The sequence below is a fragment of the Acipenser ruthenus genome, unplaced genomic scaffold, assembly GCF_902713425.1.
Source record: "Acipenser ruthenus unplaced genomic scaffold, fAciRut3.2 maternal haplotype, whole genome shotgun sequence".
Taxonomy (NCBI): Eukaryota; Metazoa; Chordata; class Actinopteri; order Acipenseriformes; family Acipenseridae; genus Acipenser; species Acipenser ruthenus.
The window spans coordinates 130,967-156,942 of NW_026708114.1; the positions used below are offsets into that span (position 1 = coordinate 130,967).

The 25,976-nt window shown below is 38.9% G+C and overlaps 2 protein-coding genes and 2 long non-coding RNA genes across 4 annotated transcripts in view; 2 read left to right on the plus strand and 2 right to left on the minus strand.

Annotated features, from left to right (window-relative positions):
* Positions 1 to 13,316, minus strand: part of LOC131729638 (uncharacterized) — a 28,947-nt gene extending 15,631 nt beyond the window's left edge. The window contains exon 1 of the mRNA XM_059019848.1: positions 13,219 to 13,316. The gene's annotated coding sequence lies outside the window, so the exon portion shown is untranslated. The remainder of the gene's footprint in view (positions 1 to 13,218) is intronic.
* Positions 8,220 to 9,379, plus strand: LOC131729641 (uncharacterized). The gene is made up of 3 exons (XR_009323596.1): positions 8,220 to 8,359; positions 8,578 to 8,689; positions 8,769 to 9,379. It is a non-coding gene; the product is annotated as an uncharacterized LOC131729641 (long non-coding RNA).
* A 16-nt stretch (positions 13,317 to 13,332) lies between the features above and the next one.
* LOC131729639 (uncharacterized) lies at positions 13,333 to 17,469 on the plus strand. Its single transcript, XM_059019849.1, has 2 exons — positions 13,333 to 14,618; positions 16,908 to 17,469. The coding sequence occupies exons 1-2, from the start codon at positions 14,167 to 14,169 to the stop codon at positions 17,161 to 17,163; spliced, it is 708 nt and encodes a 235-aa protein (XP_058875832.1). The 5' UTR covers positions 13,333 to 14,166; the 3' UTR covers positions 17,164 to 17,469.
* Positions 17,470 to 23,752: 6,283 nt separating this feature from the next.
* On the minus strand, positions 23,753 to 24,839 carry LOC117415074 (uncharacterized). Its single transcript, XR_004546360.3, has 3 exons — positions 24,700 to 24,839; positions 24,370 to 24,481; positions 23,753 to 24,290 (listed from the first exon to the last, which is right to left on the minus strand). It is a non-coding gene; the product is annotated as an uncharacterized LOC117415074 (long non-coding RNA).
* Between the last annotated feature and the right edge of the window lie 1,137 nt (positions 24,840 to 25,976).

Below are 25,976 nucleotides of genomic sequence, written 5' to 3' on the forward strand. Positions count from 1 at the left end.
TAAGGAATTAATACACTTGTTCTCTCGAGTAGGTATCCCGAAGGAGGTGTTGATGGACCAGGGTACTCCTTTTATGAGCCAGTTGATGAGAGATTTCTGTACTACCCTTAAGGTTAACCCCATTAGAACGTCCGTGTACCATCCTCAAACGGATGGACTTGTGGAGAGGTTTAATAAGACCCTGAAGTCGATGTTAAGGAAAGTGGCCTCCAAAGACGGGAGGGACTGGGACCTCCTATTGCCCTATTTGATGTTTGCTGTTCGGGAGGTACCACAGTCCTCAACCGGGTTTTCTCCGTTTGAATTATTATATGGGAGACAGCCCAGGGGCATCCTGGATATAGCTAAGGAAACATGGGAAGCTCAAACTTCGTCAGGACGTAATGTGGTAGATTATATCCTACAGGTTCGAGATCGAATTGCAAAAATAACACCCATAGTAAAGGCCCATATGGAGGAAGCACAGGCCCGACAAGCAGGTCAGTATAACAGGTCGGCAGTACGCCGGAAATTTTCACCCGGAGACCGGGTTATGGTATTAGTACCAACGCCAGAGAGTAAACTGTTCACTAAGTGGCAAGGCCCATATGAAATAATAGCTCCAGTAGGAGAAGTTAATTATAAAGTAAGGCAGACGGATAAACGAAAGAAAGAACAAGTGTACCACATTAACCTTCTCAAACCGTGGGTAGATCGGGAGGAGTTGGTCGCGTTGGTGGCCTTGGGAAAAGACGGGAAGGGACTGGAAGGGAGATCAGTTAATATAGGTCCCTCCCTTACTCCCCAACAAATCCAAGAGGTACAGCGATGTGTGAAAGCTAACCACGATGTGTTTTCTTCCATGCCAGGAAGAACAACGGTTATCCAACATGAGGTCCACACACCCCCGGGGGTGTGTGTCCGGGTTAGGTCCTATAGGATCCCGGAGGCCCAACGGAACGAAGTCGTTCGCGAGGTCGAAGCGATGAAAAGGCTGGACGTCATCGAGGAGTCCTCGAGTCCGTGGAACAGTCCAATTGTGATGGTGGCCAAACCCAATGGAACTTGGCGGTTTTGTAATGACTTTCGTCAGCTCAACCAGGTATCGAAATTTGATTCATATCCTATGCCTAGAGTCGATGAGTTAATTGAAAGATTAGGTTCGGCGAAGTACTTAACCACTTTAGACCTCACAAAGGGGTATTGGCAAATTCCCCTCAGCCCTAAGTCTAGGGAAAAAACTGCATTTGCCACACCCCTAGGACTGTTCCAATATAAGGTAATGCCATTTGGATTGCATGGCGCACCCGCCACCTTCCAACAGCTTATGGACATCATATTAAGACCTCATGCACAGTATGCTTCGGCTTACATCGATGACATTGTGATATACACCGATTCGTGGGAGACACATCTTGAAAAAGTGAATGCCGTATTACAGTCTTTACGGGAAGCAGCATTAACTGCAAACCCGGAGAAATGTTTTGTGGGCTTACAGGAAGCGCAATACTTGGGGTTTGTCGTAGGGGGCGGTAAAGTCAAACCCCAAACGAGCAAGGTAGAGGCAATTACAAATTGGCCGATACCAAGGGATAAGAAACAAGTACGAGCCTTCTTGGGTTTAGCAGGATATTATAGACGGTTTGTGCCGGAGTTTTCCTCCATTGCCACACCCCTTACAGATTTGATAAAAAAATCGGCCCCGGTCCGTGTTAAGTGGAGCCCCGAGGCTGATAAAGCGTTTAAAGCTATTAAACAAGTACTGTGTAACAGCCCGGTGTTGAAGGTACCCGATTTTTCCCAGCCTTTCATATTACAGACAGATGCATCGGAAGTAGGTTTAGGGGCAGTGTTGTCGCAGATAGTTGAGGGGGAGGAACATCCCATAGGGTACTTGAGCCGAAAACTCCTACCACGAGAAAGAAGGTATGCCGTTGTTGAAAAAGAATGCTTGGCAGTGAAGTGGGCAGTTGAGGCATTGAAATATTATCTGTTAGGCAGAGAATTTACCCTAGTGACAGATCATGCACCCCTAAAATTCATGAAAGAGAATAAGGAGAAAAATGCTAGGGTAACCCGCTGGTTTTTAGCTTTACAGCCATATAAGTTCAAGATTGAACATAGACGGGGGATTCAAAATGCGAACGCAGATGGGCTGTCGAGAAAACACGGGGTTAGTTGGGCCGCTCTAACCGATAGGTTGGAGCTGGGGAAGAGGATATGTAAGAAAGAAGTAACGTCGCCTTTAAGAAATGGCGGTGCTACTAAGGAAAATGAAACAAACAGCACCCAGGAACCGGAGCACTAATTGGTAGGGCGGGGTTCCTGGGGTATATAAGGAAGTAGGGTAGGACAGGACGGGGGGTGATCGTGGGGAGCACCGCCGGATTGTCCTGCAGGAAATACCCAGAAAAATATAGAGTGTTAGAAAACTTTGCAAGGTAAAGTGAACGTGTTTTGTTTGGTGAACAAGAGTTTTGTTTTGTTTAAATTGTGAGCGTTTTTCCTCTTGGTGAGGTAGCCTTTTGTTTACGAGGACAATTTGTTTTATTTAAACGTTTGGATGAACGCCGCTCCTCAGTGTTAAGTAAAGCAGTTCCGCAGCTTCCGTGACGGTTGAGAACCGTCACAGCGGCCGTCTGTGTGTCTGTGTGGAGTAACCGGGACCTGGAAAGGGATTGTATGAGTACGCGCTGCAGGAGCAGCGGGTAGAAATAAAAGGAAAAGGAAGCGGACTGAAACAACGGTTTGGTTTGCAGGACACAGTTTATTGTAACAGGAAATAAGCACGTTTTACACAGGGGTGCTCTGGAACCTCCCAGGACACTGGCTGCCGGGGTTCTTCCCCACAGTCTGGATATAGTCATCAACGCCGTTGGGCACGTCTTGCTCGGGAGGTGGGACACAGGAGTGTTCATCCAGGAGCTGTTATTCAGGGCCCCATTACATACTCCAGCCAAGAGTCTTCCCGTTGTTTGTTACCTGTGTTGCAGCGAGATTCCAGCAGAGGGAGTCGGTGCTGTACTTACCTGTTACCTGTGTTGCAGCGTGACTCCAGCAGAGGGAGTCAGCGCTGTCCTTACCTGTTACCTGTGTTGCAGCGAGACTCCAGCAGAGGGAGCCGGCGCTGTCCTTACCTGTTACCTGTGTTGCAGCGAGACTCCAGCAGAGGGAGTCGGCGCTGTCCTTACCTGTTCCGGTGTTGCAGCGAGGCTCCAGCAGAGGGAGTCGGCGCTGTCCTTGCCTGTGCTGCAGCGAGACTCCAGCAGAGGGAGTCGGTGCTGGCCTTACCTCTGTGTCAAAGAGACTGCAGCGAGTGAGGAGTCTGTGGATACTTACCCGTGTTGCAGGACTACCCCAGCAGAGGGAGCGGTTGGACTACGTGGATTACAAAGCTCATACCACTGGGAGAGTCTACGCGGACCCTTCCTCGGGAGCGGACTTCTACAGGCTCCGACCTGTAGGACTTGGTATTCTATACTAGATAGAGAGGGGCGAAGAAGTGAGACAGTTAGTGTCCCGTACAGGGCATTCAGTGATTCAAAGAGTCTGTTGTGTCTGAATCTTGTAAATAAAAGTTACTTGCCTGCAATCTCTACGTGTCTGTGCTCGTCGGTGGAAGCCGTGGAAAGGAGTATCCCGCAGGGTACCCCGCCAGTTTGTTACAATATATATATATATATATATATATATATATATATATATATATATATATATATATACATACACACACACTGTATATATGTGTATATAGTGACAGAGTGGTTAATCGGACACATGGTAAAGTGTATAATAATGCATACGTAAGTAACAGAATGAAAACAATTCTGTTCCCACAATGAATAACTGTCTGTATACTGTGTGTAATGGGGTAAAATGGCCGACTAAAAGTCTACGTTTCACAGAAGGCAATGGTCAAAATGACAGCGGTTAATTGTGTAACCAGACACAGGAGTATCTGGTTAGGGCAGGGTTATGGCTATATAAAGCAACCTAAAATTCAGTTAGCGAGGAACTACCTGGGAGATGGGAGTGGAGTGAGATATATGGTGGTTTGGAAAGAGAACTGTGAGTATTCAAGTAGAACTGTTACTAGGTTGGATACTGGGGTGGGTGTACAGGGAAACAGCTTAGCTATCCTGTCTTAGATAGGGATTAGTGTCTAGTTAGCCCTCCTTTTTGGAGTAGGGTTTATTTTTGTGTTTGCACCCAAAGAATAAATGGACACTACAGCGTTTCCACTGCAACGCTAGTGTTTTGTGCATTTCGTGCCAAAGGTTGCATTGGTTGTATTTATTTATTTTTTATATTTATTTATCCTAGCTGTCAACAGTTATCTTGCCAGATGCTTCCACATATGATGAAGCCAAAAAAACAAGGATGGCAACATCAGAAGCAGCACATGTAAAAGCAAAAATTAATACTTCTAAATCACAACAGAAGCAGAGAGGTATATGCAAAACGTACGCTTAAGAAGTACAAAGACGTACTAGTGTACAGTGTGGGAAATCAAGTTTTATTGTACAATGCCAGGAAGAAGGGCCGTAAGGGTGGGAGGCTTGAGGCAGACTTTTCTGGTCCTTACACTATAGAGTCTCTTTTAGGGAAACTTGTTACATTAAGGAATCAGCAGGGAGACATTCTAAAAACAAAGTACAATGTAAATCATATAAAGCCCTACAAGACAAAGTGGCAGAGCAACCTGTTGGCATGTCCTCTGTAACAAGTGCTTCTCCAGAGAGAGATGAATTCCAGATACTGACAGATACATGTGCAGAAATATGTAGTTCTCCATTGACAAGCAGCTCAACAGTGTTGGTGCAAAGTGAGGCAGTGAGGCCATCAGTGATAGTAAAGAATTACAGCCCTCATGCAAATCTCACTTGTGAAAAATTGACAAAATCTGGTAGTGTCTCCTCAAAAAAGACAGGGAATCCACAACTCAAAATGTGGCTTCAACCTGGCCAAGAGAATTACTAAGCAGCAATGAAGAGAAAGGTACTGTAAAATGTAGCAGTTGCTCAGTTCAGTGGTTCAAGGTTCAGTTCAGTTATGGTGGTATACCTTTTATTTTAAGGTTTTCATTGGTTCATGGGTAAATGATTTTGAAAGATCAGTTCTAATTCTGAAATATTATAGAATGTAGAACCATTACATAAAGGGCTACATCTTTTTTTACTAACACTTGTTTTTCAAAAAAGCCATTTATACTAATTTGTGGTATCTAATTTTGTGTAAAGGAGAAAAGACAAAACTTTGCTCCCTGAAAGTAAATTAACTAAAGCCAATCTAGTAAATGCATAATTTTATTATAGGCTTAACAAAAGTGCGAATGCAATAAAAGTTCTTCCAATATAAAACTAAATATTTGCACTTTACTTTTAGTGTACAAAATGAAAATGTTGTTTCAGAATAACACAGTCCCAGCAATGTGAGACAACGTGATCATCTTTGTGTAATAGTAATAGCTTCTTTGTGTATTACTGAGGTGTGCTACAGTGCTACATTTAAAATGAATAAAACCAACCCCACCCCACCCTAGTGTTGCATGACAATCTTCTACCCAAAAACCTGTTCAGGTCTCGGGTCCTCGAGTACGGGTAGTCCCGTGAAAACTAAAAATCAGTAAAAGTTACTTTGAATTACTAACATTGTTAATTTTTGCATTCATTTATGGTAATTAAATGGATTATATCACTTGTTAGTGTGTGTACTGGTCTTAGCATTAGGTACTGGCTCCATGGGACAGGAGTTACTTCTCCCAATGGAACCCTCCATAATGGAACACCAAAAATGTAACAAGTAAAATTCACATCTGTCTATTACTATAAAATGAATTTAATAACACTACTTTATTTGAAAAATAATAATTTTAAATGTTTAGGTAATTTCTTATTTGTTCTCTTCAATATTAATCACATCCTTGGATTTAACATTCTGCATCTTGCATACTGTTTAATCTTCTCAGTAGTGCAACTGTGGTGTCAAAAGGCTGTTGGACAAATTGAAGCTGTTGTCGGTCCTTACAAGCTGGATGACACTTCATCTGAAACTCTGAAAGAATCCGCCTGGTTGTCAGATGAGGCGAGGAAATATCTAATTCAAACCATTTGAACAGCCCTTTTTCATGACATCATAATACTGATAAAATACCTTCTGTGTGTGTGTGTGTAACATTAGGTGATTGATTCATACCTCCATGTATTAACAAACACACTAAAGGTAAGTATATGTTATTTATTTAAATGAATCTGAGCTTGCTTAAATTCTCAATATTTATCATAATTAATCAGTTTTAATTTTGACATTACAGTGGAATACAGATCTGCACAAATGAATTACCCATTTGTGTGAACTAAAGTATCCACACCTTTCATTGTGTATCTGCATTTATTACAAACGTTTATTCATTCTTGGCAATTTGTTCATGTAACTTTATATTACATTAGGAGTAAAACATCTTTTCTTTCACCAGAAAAAGGTCTACTGCATGACTGCAGTTATCGGCACATCAATATTAGGAGGCTGTGTGGTCCAGTGGTTAAAGAAAGGGCTTGTAACCAGGAGATCCCCGGTTCAAATACCACCTCAGCCACTGACTCATTGTGTGACCCCGAGCAAGTCACTTAACCTCCTTGTGCTCCGTCTTTCGGGTGAGACGTAGTTGTAAGTGACTCTGCAGCTGATGCATAGTTCACACACCCGAGTCTCTGTAAGTCGCCTTGGATAAAGGCGTCTGCTAAATAAACAAATAATAATTAAATGGACCATTCAAATCTGTCAGAAATGTGAGTACTAATCATGTAATATATAAGCTGTTCTCAAAGAAAATAGGAAAATGTCAGGCTTAATGCGTCCACACACCATTAAAATAGTTCAGTTACAATTCCCAGCAGCGCAACGAACCGTGGAAATGAATACGATAGTATCCCACCATGCACTGTACTTTTATTTTAAAATAATGTGTTATGCCCCATATTAACAGAGGTCCATATTGCATAAATGAAATATAACAAGTATTGCGGAAAAAGTAAATCCGAACACACACACACACACACACACACACACACACAGGTTTTATTTTTAATCAGGTGAAGTCCCTTTAAACAAATTGAGCTTATTCTGTTTAATAACACTGTGTAACAATTTTTTTTTTTTTTTTGGTTCCTGGGTAGTAAGTGTTATTTCCTAATTGCTTATGCCTCAAAAGTATAGAAAATGGCTATTATTCCCCACAAACTTTATTTTTGTGACCAGGACAGTGATATTTTGAAATTTACCTATTTTCCAGAACATTCCAGAGAGATTCAGTGCTGAGTAAACTTGGAGTAACTTCTAGAACTTTCCAGTAATATAAATAGTAGTATAAATACAGGGGCCTTAAGCCCACCAGTTCAGTTTAGTTCCAGCTGCCTAAGTGGATACATATCTGCATTTTTCTGAGATGGCATCAAGGTCATAGGAGACTTCAAAATGGTGGCATTCCTGATGGGTCTCCAAGGCGGTTTTACCAAGTTTCCCTGCTATCTTTGCCTTTGGGACAGCAGGGACACCAAGGCGCACTACCACAGGCGGGACTGGCCACAGCGGACTGAGTTCTCTGCATTTAATCCTGTACTTCAGAATACTGTAATCTGCCAAGTGTTTAACCTGTAGTACTTTGTATTTAATCACATCCTGATGTAACTATCACTATTTAATCATATCCTGATGTAACTATCACTATTTAATCACATCCTGATGTAACTATCACTATTTAATCATATCCTGATGTAACTATCACTATTATCTGCTGTATTATTGAATTGTGGTTTGTCACACTTGTACTTTGTTTGAACAAAAGTTATTGTATTTCTTGCTCTTTATTGTATTACTTGTATTGTAACACTTGAAATGTATTTGCTTACGATTGTAAGTCGCCCTGGATAAGGGCGTCTGCTAAGAAATAAATAATAATAATAATAATAATAATAATAATAATAATAATAATAATAATAATAATAATAATAAAGGCATAGTGTGGACAGGGCCAATATTCAACAGACACATTTTCATCGTTATCTACATTTTCTGTTTTGCTTAAATTGTGTTTTGGTTACAACTAATATTTCCAAAATGTTATGTCTAGGTATTACAAAACTACTTTATCTTTATATATGGTTAAGTGAATATTCAAGATTATTGTAAATAAACAATATTAAAAGAATCTACTAACTTAACAGATTTAAATTATTCTCACTAACACGGCCACAACTGCTGCTGCTACCATTATAAAATACGGTATTTTGCAGATCGTGAAAATGTGTGAAAATACTGTGGTCCTGATTGCTCCACTGGGCGAGGAGGACAGGTATAGCAGAGGAATTTTAAGAAACTGGAGGTTGGTATACGTGTTATACGAGTGTTATATATGTTATATTTTTAAATGTATCTTAAGCAGAATAAAAATGGATTCAGTTTACTATTGTGAAGTATCTCAAATGCACAGTTTACAGAAATTTGAAATTGAATACAGGCTGTAGACCTGAGTTAGGAGCGCAGGTACACTCCGTAGAGTTGGCATTACAATGAGAATTCTAAAAAACTGTCTGTTTCTAGGAGTTTCATGAGAGCTAATGTGGACACAGGAAACAAGACGGTTTGGAAATTGCAGACTTTCAAACACCAACTTCAGATGGATGGCAGCAGTTGTGGTGTTCTAATATTAAATGTAAAAAGCTAACATTACTATCTTAAATTGTATCTTTTTGTGTTTAATTTTTACATTACATCTTTGCTTTGTTTTTAAGTTTGCAGAACAGTACCTTACAAGTGGATCAATTGATCAGGTGGAAACCAGCCCAGCATCTATAAGAGCAGAAAGACTGGAGATTGCTGGCCTCCTTATGGAAAATCAGGGTAACACATTACTGTGTACAGGTTTAAAACAACTGGAAGACTACCATGTAATTTGAACACTTTTGAATATATAGCAGATTGAATGAGGAACATGAAAGGAAAGGACACAACAGTCCAGGACTGAACAACACAACTGAGAGAATCTATTGAGCCGTTCTGCCTCGTGCTTTTTGTAAAATGTTTATTATATTTGCAGTAATGAAGGGCTGATATACAATACTGTGTTGAAAGCCACAATCTATGGCATTGCGTAGAACTCATCTCTCTGTGATACCTAATATAAATACAATCCCTAATTGCCATTGACTGCATCAATAAACACTTCTTGTTCACAATATTATTCCTAAATGTAATTTCCATAGATGCTACATGTACATGTTGAACTATACTGCTTTAAAATGTGACAACTTTATATTTGAAAATATTGATCAAAATAATTAGGGTTTTAGTTTGTCTAATTTGTTTGCTTTATCATTAATACGTTTTACTGTTTAGATTTTTTTTTAAAACTATAGGAGCATTGTACATTGTTATGTTTTTTAATTTGATTAAAACTAATGTTTGCACATCCAGATGTTATGACCCCTTTATATATATATATATCCTAAATAAAGGGTGTGTGCAAGTGTTTGTGTGTTTTAATGCATATTAACCTATGTGCATTTCTGTATTTTGGTTGAATAAAAAATGCAATATTGCCTTGAAGTCATGTATACTTCCAATAAATATTTGAAAGGTTCCTTATAGGGTATGCATTAACTACATCCTTACATTTTAATGGTAATGTTTATTTGAAGTACTGCACAAAAACTTGGTCTTATTTTGTCCTCATGTATTCCCATCATAGGGATGTCCCAGGGCCCTAGCTCACAGGCCCAGCATGGAGGCAAGGTAGAACAACACATGGGTGAGGGGAAGTCAAAGGAGGTTTTTAGAATGCATGGCTTTATCAGATAAGGCTATCCTGTCTGGGCCCAAAGGAGTGAAGGGAGACACGGAGGATTCACTCTAATGAGTTAACACAGCATTTGACCAGAAGGGTCTCCAGCCCTTTTTACAGGCTACTGGAGAATACATCTGGTCTAAAATAGCCAGAAAGGCAGAAGGCGCAAAGGTCATTGAGCCAAAATGGCCGGTATCTGTGCGGGGCTGTTTCAGAGCCTAAGAGACGCAGAGCCTTCCAAATAGGTATATTAGAGTTTTGGGTTAAATTAAATAAATACAACTGAAGGGGTTATTTGGAGGAAATAAACATTATCATTAAGGAGATTGTTTATTTTCGTTAAGATTAAAACCTGGAAACAATTCTATAAACAAAAACTGTTTAATCATGTTTGTTTGTATGTTTTTTATTTTTTTTTAAAAAGCTACAGTGTTATCCTTAGCTAAATTTTTATCCTGAAGCAAATAAAATAAAAAATGCTAAAATGAAAGACATTTTAAAAATATACCGCATGAACATTAACAAAATACGAGAATATTTTTTGCATGTAATACCGTGTAAAGAAAATAGAAATAACTAAGCCGACGTTTAACTATAAACAAACAAACAGGTATATGTATTTGCTTTTGCAATTCTTGTTTATTCTCGTCATACCAATAAAAGCTTATTGAATTGAATATAACTGAATAAAACAGAACAGAGTTTAACATGTTCTAAACATGTTAAATATAGAGTAAAGAAAATATAAGTAAAGTATAGCATTCCACTAAAGAATAAGGCCTACGGTTTTTGTAATGTATTTAGATTCCCTGAAAAAGGCACGGAACAGCTTTTTAGAGAGAGCCCCAGCTCTAACCAAAGATCTTTTCTGAAATGAGGGACATCCCTTTCTTCAGGGGAGTGGTCTGGTGAACCTGCCTATATCTTTCCAAAGAAATGGGGTCAGTCTCCAATACTTTATTGTGGATTTATTTTCTTGAGGTACATGTTTTACAACATTTGGTACGCTCTATATACACCCAAAAAACACAAGTGCATTATTTTTACTTTGTGTATTTAAGAATCATGAACAAACCCTGGTATTTGTGAGATGATAGGTGCAGTCATCATGTACCTTAAATTAGAAACTCCTCCTTTATAGATACGTTTTCAATGTGTTATTTTACTGAACATAATTACAATATGCTTTTACAATGTGTTCCAGGTGTTATGTTTTATTTTTTTAATGCATGTGGATATACAGGTTTGAACCTTAGGTGTCAATAATAACATAAATAAATACATCCTTATTTACATGATAAACGCAGATATCTATACGCCCAGAATGCCTTATTTCTTTAAAATATTGTATACACTCTTTATTGTTGAGCTCTCATTAAATTGAATTTATTCATATACAAAATAATTAAATGCTCCCCAGCATTGTGAATGTCAGAATATGACAGGTTGCCCCAAAGGTTGTGTTAAAAATATCCATACTTTAAGTTATACATACTTTAATTTTTTAATAATGGATTGATGCGTAGATTTGTTTAACTTCATATTCCCCCCAAATTGTTATGTTGGTAGGTTTGTAACACCGGGTCGGTGTTATTTTGGGGGTAGGTGTTTAAAAATGGTCCACCTTGTACTGCGCTTGACCTGGGTATGTGTAAATGATTTTAGCTCAGAAAACAAGCAAATTGGTCCCTTAAAGTAATTTTTATATAATATTTCACTATTCATCAAATGTATGTGAGTTTAACTGATGAGCAACAAATAGGGTTACATTGTAAACATCTAGGATTTGGGAGATGAACTATAATTTGGCTTGTTTTTAGTGACTTATGCAGTAGGCAATCAAAGCAAGGACAGCGTCCCATTTTCTGATGTTACACAGGTCAAGTTGCGGTACACATACCATATTCTGATTATATGCCACTTACTGGTCCTATGCCAGAGCCACAAAAATAAAGAGGGAAACAAGGAGAAGAGTTATGTGTATATTTGAATAATAACAGTAGATTGTAGTCTACTGTCTGTTTAAACTTCCCAAAGTGTTACAAATGGTACTTTGTGATGTATTATTATGAAAGAAAAGGTTTCTTTGACACCAGTCGGTACCAAAGAATCTTATGTAACGTGGGGTCATGGTTATTTTTATTTGATGCATATCAAACATGTACAGTATAGGAATACAGGAGGTTTCTCTTTTACTATTTGCTTATGTTTTACTGTTAAAAATAAGGTATAGATTTATCATGTTCAGAAGCAGGTTCAGATATTTGCTGTCTTTATACATTATTCATATTGTTTCATATTGTTTCTTTCTGTTCATATTCAAATAAAAGCCTAAACCTTAATGTATCAATCCAACATTACAAATACTATAGTCTACCTATTTAAATATCTTAAGAGTTATGTGAGACTGAAGCAAAATAAACACATAATAAGCAATAATGAATAAATAGATTGGGTGTTTTGGGGTGTTGAGCTGGGAGATACAATTGTATTTGCTTTTATTTAGTATGAAAACAGCTCCTTGGATAAAGGCAGCCGGTAAATAATAATAATAATAATAATAATAAATAATCATAATATTAATCATAGGTCATCAAGTTATCGATTGTAGTATGCAATGAGAGTAATAATATGCAACTAAATTAAGGAATACTAACTTATTGTTGAATAGCTACAGTATAAAAAGATAATAAATTAATTACAAAGGATAATTTCTGAAAGACAATATTTAAACTGTTGATTATATAGAGTTGTTAACTACAAGTAGCCTACTAGGCTAGTACATGTCTAGCACCTGAACATGTCTTGTCTTAAAAAATGTTATCGTAGTAAGGTCATCAGGCAAGTTAGTACCACAGCGTCTTCATTAACACATCCCTTTTTTAAACTGCTTTAATAATACAGATAGGTATATAACGTCTAAATGGCAATAGATTGTCTATTTGTCTAACCTGCCTTTTATACATTTAACATGTTTTTGGTCACATGACAATAGAAAGACATACAACAATAAAGTGTTATGATCGATAGTAAAAACATCTCACATGTTGTCCCTAAATGAAAATGCTTAATTGCTTTATTCACCATATGCTTTTACTAATAATTATTGTAAGACAAACCATATTAGAACTATTACTTGTAGGGAAAAAGACATAATAATTCTACTTACAAGACAGGGGGCCCAGCTGAGAGGAGATATTTTCCCTTGACCTATTTAGAGGTCTGGTTGAATGTGTTAAATTGTTTATATTTCAAGTTAATAGAATGATTGTATTGGGAAGTGAAACTGTTGATGGAATATGTTTTCGGTGCAAAATCTAAATGCAGAGATTACAGTTTTCTCAATTGCTAAAGTTAAATAAGCAGGCAGGTGACAGAAACAGTAAAAATAAACTCACAGTGTGGTGGTTAGGGTTCATGCTCCCATCATCCTCCTGAAACATCTCATTGGGTTTTACATTTCACCACAACCCACTGGTCCATAGCAACACTCTTTCTATTCAATTGATTATTATTATTGTAACAGGGAGAGACCTGGACTGGCCGTCTGACGCATGCGCGATGCTGCAGGAAGGGGGCGGCAGTCCCGTTGGGTCTGCCTGCCAGTCATGGCGGTGACACGGAGAGGTGGGGAAGAGGGTGTGTGTGCTTTTCCCCTCTCTGAGTGGCTGGGAGGCGGACTTTAATGGGATTGCTAACCTATAAAGTAACACTCTGTTGTTTCCTCAGATCTGCCCCTTTAAACTGGAACAGCGAGCAAGGCGGTCTCGCTTTGACTACCAACAGACGGGAGGCTAACAAACGCCCGGAAAGAAAAATCAAAGAAAATAATTTTAAAGAAAGAAAGGGAAAAGTGGGGGATCGTTGGGCAGCCCCAGTATTGTTGTACAGTGAGACAGCAGAGTGTAGGACGGAGTCCCGGGTCGTACGGGTAGCGGCGACTGGGGAGATTCCCGCTGCGAAGTGCAGCACATTTATTTTGTAGTTTTCCTTACTGTGTTTTATTTTCCCTGTTTCTTTTTGCCTTTTTTGTTTTTATAATTTGTGAGCACCTGCGAGTGCCGGACTGTAGCTGAGTACCCTGCCGTGGTATTCCCCGTTGGTTCTGGATACCATAGCTGGTAGCCAGACCACGGACCACAAGCGCCCTCTACGGGCTCAAAGAAATCAGTACACCTCACCAGAGTACAAAAAGAAAATAATAAAACTGAGCACCTGTGTGGTGTTGTCAACTACCATTTCTGTCTCCCGTGTCCGTGAATACCCGCACCCTCCCACACGTGGTGTCAGAAGAGGGATTACTGGCACTGCCCAAACAAAGCAGTGCACCCACCAACGGAGAAGAAATGGATGCCGTCCAATTTGCGGCCATGATGGACCTCCTGCGCCAGACCCTAACTGCTGCGGTGCAGGGGGCTGCTCGACCGGCAGGTCCTGACCCCAGGTTACAGAGACCCACAAAGATGACAGCCGAGGATAAACCCGAAGCCTACCTGGAGGTGTTTGAGGCCATGGCGACCTCGGCCGGGTGGGCTCAGGCACAATGGGCCAGCTACCTCTTGCCCCAGCTGACGGGAGAGGCACAGGCAGCAGCGAGAACGCTATCCCCTGAGAGGATGATGGACTACCCCGCGCCTAAAGCGGCCATCCTTAACCGCGTGGGGGCTACCCCAGAGGGGTACCGGCGAAAGTTCCGGGAGGAACAGTTCTCAGCAGAGGAGCATCCCAGAACGATCACGCATCGTTTGAAGGATTACGCCATGGGCTGGCTGAACCCCGACGCGAGCACCAAAGCCAGGTTAGTGGAGGTGGTCTGGTGGAGCGCTTTAATAAAACCCTTAAGAACATGTTGCGCAGATTTATTAATAGTGATGTGCGTTACTGGGACCAGCTGATTCCTCCCCTTCTCTTTGCGATCAGAGAGGTACCCCAGGCTTCCACGGGTTTTTCGCCATTCGAGCTGCTGTATGGGCGAAGACCCCAGGGGGTGCTCGATCTGGTCCGAGAGATGTGGGAGGAACAGCAGGACAATTCGACTAATACAGTCCGGTATGTGTTGGACCTGCGCAAACGTCTTGAGTCTGTGGGAAAATGGGCGCATGACAATTTGCAGCAGGCTCAGCACAGACAGGAGACGCAATACAACCGAGGAGCCCGGTTGCGCACATTTCAGCCGGGGGATAAAGTACTTCTATTATTACCCAGTTCTGAGTCGAAACTTCTGGCTAAGTGGCAAGGACCCTTTGAGGTTACACGCCGGGTTGGGAAGGTGGACTATGAGATCTGCCAGCCGTAGCGACGGAGAGAGAAACACATTTATCATATAAACCTCTTGAAGCCCTGGCTGCAACCGGAGGCATTGGTAGTGGCGCAGGCAGATGACGTCACAGACCTGGGACCTGATCTTTCTGTGGTGGCGAAAACAGGGTCGGTACAGATTGCAGAAAATCTGACACCAACACAGAAATGTCAGGCTCGGGCCCTTGTGACGGAATTTCCTGATGTGTTTTCTCCCGTCCCGGGGCAGACTCGAGTAGCCCACCATCACATTGAGACTGAGCCGGGGGCGCTAGTTCGCCAGAGGCCGTACCGCATACCTGAGCGCAAAAGACAGGTAATAAAAACGGAAATTGACGAAATGCTCAGACTGGGGGTAATAGAGGAGTCCCAAAGTGACTGGAACAGTCCGATTGTTTCAGTGGATAAGCCAGACGGGTCCACACGATTTTGTATTGACTTCAGGCGAGTTAATGAAAAATCGAGGTTTGACGCTTATCCCATGCCTCGGGTAGATGAATTGCTGGAGCGTCTAGGCACGGCTCATTTTATGACGACACTGGATTTAACGAAGGGGTACTGGCAGATGCCCCTGACCCTGGAATCCAGAGAGAGGATGGCGTTTTCGACTCCCTTCGGGTTATACCAATTTAGGACCATGCCCTTTGGGTTGCACGGAGCACCAGCCACTTTCCAGCGGATGATGGATCGCATTTTGCGGCCCCATCAGCAGTACGCCGCTGCTTACATAGATGACGTGGTTATCCACAGTGAGGATTGGCCGAGTCATCTGTGTAAGGTAGCGGCGGTATTGCAATCCTTGCGGGAGGCTGGGCTCACTGCTAACCCAAAGAAATGTGCCATTGGGAAGAGTGAGTCGGAGTATTTGGGGTATCGAGTAGGGGGCGGCCAGATCAGACCGCTGATTGCTAAGGTGAAAGCCTTGGCTGACTGGCCGGTCCCTACGACCAAAACCCAGGTGCGCTCTTTCTTGGGACTAGCGGGCTATTATAGGAAGTTCATTCCGAACTTCGCCACGCTCGCTACGCCCTTGACAGACCTCACCCGGAAGGCTGCCCCAAATACGGTTCAGTGGACGGAGCCGTGCCAGAGGGCCTTTCTCGCTCTGAAGCGAAGGCTGTGTAGCAAGCCAGTGCTGTGCAGTCCTGATTTCAGCAAGAGGTTCACCCTGCAGACGGATGCGTCAGAGACAGGTCTCGGGGCAGTGTTGTCTCAGGAGGTGCGGGGAAGCGAGCACCCGGTCCTGTATTCAGCAGGAAGCTCCTTCCCTGTGAAAAGAACTATAGTACCATCGAGAAGGAGTGTCTCGCGGTAAAATGGGCAGTCGAGTCACTCCGGTACTACCTCCTGGGGCGACACTTCACCCTGGTGACAGATCATGCCCCCTTGGCATGGCTTCACCGGATGAAAAATAACAATGCCAGAATCACGCGGTGGTACTTGGCCCTGCAGCCCTATGCCTTCAGGGTTGTCCACCGAGCAGGTAAGCTCCATCTAAATGCTGATTTTTTCTCTCGGGAAGGCATGGGGGTGTAGGATTTCGAATGGACCGGTGGTGCCATTCTGAGGGGGAGGATGTGTAACAGGGAGAGACCTGGACTGGCCGTCTGACGCATGCGCGATGCTGCAGGAAGTGGGCGGCAGTCCCGTTGGGTCTGCCTGCCAGTCATGGCGGTGACACGGAGAGGTGGGGAAGAGGGTGTGTGTGCTTTTCCCCTCTCTGAGTGGCTGGGAGGCGGACTTTAATGGGATTGCTAACCTATAAAGTAACACTCTGTTGTTTCCTCAGATCTGCCCCTTTAAACTGGAACAGCGAGCAAGGCGGTCTCGCTTTGACTACCAACAGACGGGAGGCTAACAAACGCCCGGAAAGAAAAATCAAAGAAAATAATTTTAAAGAAAGAAAGGGAAAAGTGGGGGATCGTTGGGCAGCCCCAGTATTGTTGTACAGTGAGACAGCAGAGTGTAGGACGGAGTCCCGGGTCGTACGGGTAGCGGCGACTGGGGAGATTCCCGCTGCGAAGTGCAGCACATTTATTTTGTAGTTTTCCTTACTGTGTTTTATTTTCCCTGTTTCTTTTTGCCTTTTTCGTTTTTATAATTTGTGAGCACCTGCGAGTGCCGGACTGTAGCTGAGTACCCTGCCGTGGTATTCCCCGTTGGTTCTGGATACCATAGCTGGTAGCCAGACCACGGACCACAAGCGCCCTCTACGGGCTCAAAGAAATCAGTACACCTCACCAGAGTACAAAAAGAAAATAATAAAACTGAGCACCTGTGTGGTGTTGTCAACTACCATTTCTGTCTCCCGTGTCCGTGAATACCCGCACCCTCCCACAATTATTTATTTATTTATTTATTTATTTATTTATTTATTTTTTAACACGAGGGTAAGTTTTGATCAAAACCTAATGTTAGTGAGACAATAAGGCTGCAAATCTAAACACCATCATGCAGATAATTCTTTCTATTTTATTTATTTATTTATTTGGGTTGTATTATTTGTCATCTTTAAAAATCTTTTGGTATATTGATAATTTACCCCTAATCCATGCACTGTGTCTAAAAATATTTTTTTGCTGCTGTGCTTAAGACCAAGCATTCAACTTTCAAGTGGTTCTAAGAATTCCAACTACTTGCTAAATTCGGTGTAAATGGATCTCAATAAAGAGGGTGAATAAAGGAAACTCAATTACAGGCTGTTCCGAACACGGTCACACCTGCCTCCCTGGAAGTAAAAAGAATAATTCTGTAAGCATTCATTCTTTGAATTGTTTACCTCCATGTTAAGAAAGCTATGCATCTTAACAGATGATATATGGTAAGACAACCACTTTTAAACCCCAAAGTTATCCCGCAGATTTATAAGCTTACATTTTGAAGAAAATATTTGTACACTTTTAGACGTTAAGGTAAAAAATTAAAAATAAAAAATAAAATAAATAATCACAGTGCTAGGGCAGCAGTGTGTAGTGGTTAGGGCTCTGGACTCTTGACCGGACGGTCGTGGGTTCAATCCCTGGTCGGGAACACTGCTACTGTACCCTTGAGCAAGGTACTTTACCTAGATTGCTCCAGTAAAAACCAAACTGTATAAATGGGTCATTGTATATAAAAAATAATGTGATATCTTGTAACAATTGTAAGTTGCCCTGGATAAGGACGTCTGCTAAGAAATAAATAATAATAATTTAGATTGGATTTTTAAAGAACAGTAACATTCTTTGGAATAGTTAGTTTGTAAATATACTTGATTCATTGTTTGCCAAATTGACAAACACATATTTAAACAACTCTAAGCACCCTCTTCCTGAGGATATTTGGATCATTCTGTTACAGGCTATTTTAATTATGTAAATGTGCATTTTGGGTCTCTTACCTAAAGTCTGAGTTGCTTATATATATATATATATATATATATATATATTATGTGAAAGAATCACACTCACCACTGTTCGTTGCCCCTTTAAAAACACCGACCCAACACACACAAATGGATTTTTAAAGCGCTGTTGCGCAATTTTTAATGAAACAAAAACAAAATAAACAAAACAAACACCTAGCTCTCTTTGAGCACTAACTAAAACAAAACAGGAACCTAAACTAAACAGGACAGCTAAGCTGTTTACCTGTACAAAACAAAAGAAATAGCACACACAACAAAAAGGCTTCACTCTACTTTTTTTTTTTTTTAATTACGGCTGTACCCACACACCAGCACAGTCGGGCTTCTACCCTCTTCAGCAGCTGCCCAGAGCAGACTGACTGCTCTCCTTAAATACCCTGCACCTGGCTCCAATTTTCAATAGTAGCCAGGTGCAGGTAATGATTAATCAATAAAACAATTAAACAAAACAATTAACAAAACAATTAAACAAGACAAATGTGCATTCCGCACATGTTTTTTCCCCAGAGAGGTTTTAACCCCCTCCCTGCCATCTCACAATATATATATATATATATATATATATATATATATATATATATATATATATATATATATTTGAATTTACACCTTATGAGCAGAGTGAAACAACTGGGGGTCTAAAAAACACAGATAGCATTTGTTAGAGGAAGTTGACCCAGAAAATCATTTGCTAGGTGTAAAACCTTTTGGATAGCAACTTTATGATCTACCACATTAGCAGACATCTTGTCTGGGACCGGGGCTGGAACAGCCTGTCATTGAGTTTCCTTTATTCACCCTCTTTATTGAGATCCATTTACACCGAATTTAGCAAGTAGTTGGAATTCTTAGAACCACTTGAAAGTTGAATGCTTGGTCTTAAGCACAGCAGCAAAAAACTATTTTTAGACACAGTGCATGGATTAGGGGTAAATTATCAATATACCAAAAGATTTTTAAGGATGACAAATAATACAATCCAAATAAATAAATAAATAAAATAGAAAGAATTATCTGCATGATGGTGTTTAGATTTGCAGCCTTGCCATACACCATATTGTCTCATTAACATTAGGTTTTGATCAAAACTTACCCTTGTGTTAAAAAATAAATAAATAAATAAATAAATAAATAAATAAATAATAATAATAATAATAATAATAATAATAATAATAATAATAATCAATTGAATAGAAAGAGTGTTGCTATGGACCAGTGGGTTGTGGTGAAATGTAAAACCCAATGAGATGTTTCAGGAGGATGATGGGAGCATGAACCCTAACCACCACAGCTACCTGTGAGTTTATTTTTACTGAGTTTATTTTTACTGCTTCTGTCACCTGCCTGCTTATTTAACTTTAGCAATTGAGAAAACTGTAATCTCTGCATTTAGATTTTGCACCGAAAACATATTCCATCAACAGTTTCACTTCCCAATACAATCATTCTATTAACCTGAAATATAAACAATTTAACACATTCAACCAGACCTCTAAATAGGTCAAGGGAAAATATCTCCTCTCAGCTGGGCCCCCTGTCTTGTAAGTAGAATTATTATGTCTTTTTCCCTACAAGTAATAGTTCTAATATGGTTTGTCTTCCAATAATTATTAGTAAAAGCATATGGTGAATAAAGCAATTAAGCATTTTCATTTAGGGACAACATGTGAGATGTTTTTACTATCGATCATAACACTTTATTGTTGTATGTCTTTCTATTGTCATGTGACCAAAAACATGTTAAATGTATAAAAGGCAGGTTAGACAAATAGACAATCTATTGCCATTTAGACGTTATATACCTATCTATGTATTATTAAAGCAGTTTAAAAAAGGGTTGTGTTAATGAAGACGCTGTGGTACTAACTTGCCTGATGACCTTACCACGATAACATTTTTTAAGACGAGACATGTTCAGGTGCTAGACATGTACTAGCCTAGTAGGCTACTTGTAGTTAACAACTCTATATAATCAACAGTTTAAATATTGTCTTTCAGAAATTATCCTTTGTAATTAATTTTTTTATCTTTTTATACTGTAGCTATTCAACAATAAGTTAGTATTCCTTAATTTAGTTGCATATTATTACTCTCATTGCATACTACAATCGATAACTTGATGACCTATGATTAATATTATGATTATTTATTATTATTATTATTATTATTATTATTTACCGGCTGCCTTTATCCAAGGAGCTGTTTTCATACTAAATAAAAGCAAATACAATTGTATCTCCCAGCTCAACACCCCAAAACACCCAATCTATTTATTCATTATTGCTTATTATGTGTTTATTTTGCTTCAGTCTCACATAACTCTTAAGATATTTAAATAGGTAGACTATAGTATTTGTAATGTTGGATTGATACATTAAGGTTTAGGCTTTTATTTGAATATGAACAGAAAGAAACAATATGAAACAATATGAATAATGTATAAAGACAGCAAATATCTGAACCTGCTTCTGAACATGATAAATCTATACCTTATTTTTAACAGTAAAACATAAGCAAATAGTAAAAGAGAAACCTCCTGTATTCCTATACTGTACATGTTTGATATGCATCAAATAAAAATAACCATGACCCCACGTTACATAAGATTCTTTGGTACCGACTGGTGTCAAAGAAACCTTTTCTTTCATAATAATACATCACAAAGTACCATTTGTAACACTTTGGGAAGTTTAAACAGACAGTAGACTACAATCTACTGTTATTATTCAAATATACACATAACTCTTCTCCTTGTTTCCCTCTTTATTTTTGTGGCTCTGGCATAGGACCAGTAAGTGGCATATAATCAGAATATGGTATGTGTACCGCAACTTGACCTGTGTAACATCAGAAAATGGGACGCTGTCCTTGCTTTGATTGCCTACTGCATAAGTCACTAAGAACAAGCCAAATTATAGTTCATCTCCCAAATCCTAGATGTTTACAATGTAACCCTATTTGTTGCTCATCAGTTAAACTCACATACATTTGATGAATAGTGAAATATTATATAAAAATTACTTTAAGGGACCAATTTGCTTGTTTTCTGAGCTAAAATCATTTACACATACCCAGGTCAAGCGCAGTACAAGGTGGACCATTTTTAAACACCTACCCCCAAAATAACACCGACCCGGTGTTACAAACCTACCAACATAACAATTTGGGGGGAATATGAAGTTAAACAAATCTACGCATCAATCCATTATTAAAAAATTAAAGTATGTATAACTTAAAGTATGGATATTTTTAACACAACCTTTGGGGCAACCTGTCATATTCTGACATTCACAATGCTGGGGAGCATTTAATTATTTTGTATATGAATAAATTCAATTTAATGAGAGCTCAACAATAAAGAGTGTATACAATATTTTAAAGAAATAAGGCATTCTGGGCGTATAGATATCTGCGTTTATCATGTAAATAAGGATGTATTTATTTATGTTATTATTGACACCTAAGGTTCAAACCTGTATATCCACATGCATTAAAAAAATAAAACATAACACCTGGAACACATTGTAAAAGCATATTGTAATTATGTTCAGTAAAATAACACATTGAAAACGTATCTATAAAGGAGGAGTTTCTAATTTAAGGTACATGATGACTGCACCTATCATCTCACAAATACCAGGGTTTGTTCATGATTCTTAAATACACAAAGTAAAAATAATGCACTTGTGTTTTTTGGGTGTATATAGAGCGTACCAAATGTTGTAAAACATGTACCTCAAGAAAATAAATCCACAATAAAGTATTGGAGACTGACCCCATTTCTTTGGAAAGATATAGGCAGGTTCACCAGACCACTCCCCTGAAGAAAGGGATGTCCCTCATTTCAGAAAAGATCTTTGGTTAGAGCTGGGGCTCTCTCTAAAAAGCTGTTCCGTGCCTTTTTCAGGGAATCTAAATACATTACAAAAACCGTAGGCCTTATTCTTTAGTGGAATGCTATACTTTACTTATATTTTCTTTACTCTATATTTAACATGTTTAGAACATGTTAAACTCTGTTCTGTTTTATTCAGTTATATTCAATTCAATAAGCTTTTATTGGTATGACGAGAATAAACAAGAATTGCAAAAGCAAATACATATACCTGTTTGTTTGTTTATAGTTAAACGTCGGCTTAGTTATTTCTATTTTCTTTACACGGTATTACATGCAAAAAATATTCTCGTATTTTGTTAATGTTCATGCGGTATATTTTTAAAATGTCTTTCATTTTAGCATTTTTTATTTTATTTGCTTCAGGATAAAAATTTAGCTAAGGATAACATTGTAGCTTTTTAAAAAAAAATAAAAAACATACAAACAAACATGATTAAACAGTTTTTGTTTATAGAATTGTTTCCAGGTTTTAATCTTAACGAAAATAAACAATCTCCTTAATGATAATGTTTATTTCCTCCAAATAACCCCTTCAGTTGTATTTATTTAATTTAACCCAAAACTCTAATATACCTATTTGGAAGGCTCTGCGTCTCTTAGGCTCTGAAACAGCCCCGCACAGATACCGGCCATTTTGGCTCAATGACCTTTGCGCCTTCTGCCTTTCTGGCTATTTTAGACCAGATGTATTCTCCAGTAGCCTGTAAAAAGGGCTGGAGACCCTTCTGGTCAAATGCTGTGTTAACTCATTAGAGTGAATCCTCCGTGTCTCCCTTCACTCCTTTGGGCCCAGACAGGATAGCCTTATCTGATAAAGCCATGCATTCTAAAAACCTCCTTTGACTTCCCCTCACCCATGTGTTGTTCTACCTTGCCTCCATGCTGGGCCTGTGAGCTAGGGCCCTGGGACATCCCTATGATGGGAATACATGAGGACAAAATAAGACCAAGTTTTTGTGCAGTACTTCAAATAAACATTACCATTAAAATGTAAGGATGTAGTTAATGCATACCCTATAAGGAACCTTTCAAATATTTATTGGAAGTATACATGACTTCAAGGCAATATTGCATTTTTTATTCAACCAAAATACAGAAATGCACATAGGTTAATATGCATTAAAACACACAAACACTTGCACACACCCTTTATTTAGGATATATATATATAAAGGGGTCATAACATCTGGATGTGCAAACATTAGTTTTAATCAAATTAAAAAACATAACAATGTACAATGCTCCTATAGTTTAAAAAAAAAATCTAAACAGTAAAACGTATTAATGATAAAGCAAACAAATTAGACAAACTAAAACCCTAATTATTTTGATCAATATTTTCAAATATAAAGTTGTCACATTTTAAAGCAGTATAGTTCAACATGTACATGTAGCATCTATGGAAATTACATTTAGGAATAATATTGTGAACAAGAAGTGTTTATTGATGCAGTCAATGGCAATTAGGGATTGTATTTATATTAGGTATCACAGAGAGATGAGTTCTACGCAATGCCATAGATTGTGGCTTTCAACACAGTATTGTATATCAGCCCTTCATTACTGCAAATATAATAAACATTTTACAAAAAGCACGAGGCAGAACGGCTCAATAGATTCTCTCAGTTGTGTTGTTCAGTCCTGGACTGTTGTGTCCTTTCCTTTCATGTTCCTCATTCAATCTGCTATATATTCAAAAGTGTTCAAATTACATGGTAGTCTTCCAGTTGTTTTAAACCTGTACACAGTAATGTGTTACCCTGATTTTCCATAAGGAGGCCAGCAATCTCCAGTCTTTCTGCTCTTATAGATGCTGGGCTGGTTTCCACCTGATCAATTGATCCACTTGTAAGGTACTGTTCTGCAAACTTAAAAACAAAGCAAAGATGTAATGTAAAAATTAAACACAAAAAGATACAATTTAAGATAGTAATGTTAGCTTTTTACATTTAATATTAGAACACCACAACTGCTGCCATCCATCTGAAGTTGGTGTTTGAAAGTCTGCAATTTCCAAACCGTCTTGTTTCCTGTGTCCACATTAGCTCTCATGAAACTCCTAGAAACAGACAGTTTTTTAGAATTCTCATTGTAATGCCAACTCTACGGAGTGTACCTGCGCTCCTAACTCAGGTCTACAGCCTGTATTCAATTTCAAATTTCTGTAAACTGTGCATTTGAGATACTTCACAATAGTAAACTGAATCCATTTTTATTCTGCTTAAGATACATTTAAAAATATAACATATATAACACTCGTATAACACGTATACCAACCTCCAGTTTCTTAAAATTCCTCTGCTATACCTGTCCTCCTCGCCCAGTGGAGCAATCAGGACCACAGTATTTTCACACATTTTCACGATCTGCAAAATACCGTATTTTATAATGGTAGCAGCAGCAGTTGTGGCCGTGTTAGTGAGAATAATTTAAATCTGTTAAGTTAGTAGATTCTTTTAATATTGTTTATTTACAATAATCTTGAATATTCACTTAACCATATATAAAGATAAAGTAGTTTTGTAATACCTAGACATAACATTTTGGAAATATTAGTTGTAACCAAAACACAATTTAAGCAAAACAGAAAATGTAGATAACGATGAAAATGTGTCTGTTGAATATTGGCCCTGTCCACACTATGCCTTTATTATTATTATTATTATTATTATTATTATTATTATTATTATTATTATTATTATTATTATTTATTTCTTAGCAGACGCCCTTATCCAGGGCGACTTACAATCGTAAGCAAATACATTTCAAGTGTTACAATACAAGTAATACAATAAAGAGCAAGAAATACAATAACTTTTGTTCAAACAAAGTACAAGTGTGACAAACCACAATTCAATAATACAGCAGATAATAGTGATAGTTACATCAGGATATGATTAAATAGTGATAGTTACATCAGGATGTGATTAAATAGTGATAGTTACATCAGGATATGATTAAATAGTGATAGTTACATCAGGATGTGATTAAATACAAAGTACTACAGGTTAAACACTTGGCAGATTACAGTATTCTGAAGTACAGGATTAAATGCAGAGAACTCAGTCCGCTGTGGCCAGTCCCGCCTGTGGTAGTGCGCCTTGGTGTCCCTGCTGTCCCAAAGGCAAAGATAGCAGGGAAACTTGGTAAAACCGCCTTGGAGACCCATCAGGAATGCCACCATTTTGAAGTCTCCTATGACCTTGATGCCATCTCAGAAAAATGCAGATATGTATCCACTTAGGCAGCTGGAACTAAACTGAACTGGTGGGTTTAAGGCCCCTGTATTTATACTACTATTTATATTACTGGAAAGTTCTAGAAGTTACTCCAAGTTTACTCAGCACTGAATCTCTCTGGAATGTTCTGGAAAATAGGTAAATTTCAAAATATCACTGTCCTGGTCACAAAAATAAAGTTTGTGGGGAATAATAGCCATTTTCTATACTTTTGAGGCATAAGCAATTAGGAAATAACACTTACTACCCAGGAACCAAAAAAAAAAAAAAAATTGTTACACAGTGTTATTAAACAGAATAAGCTCAATTTGTTTA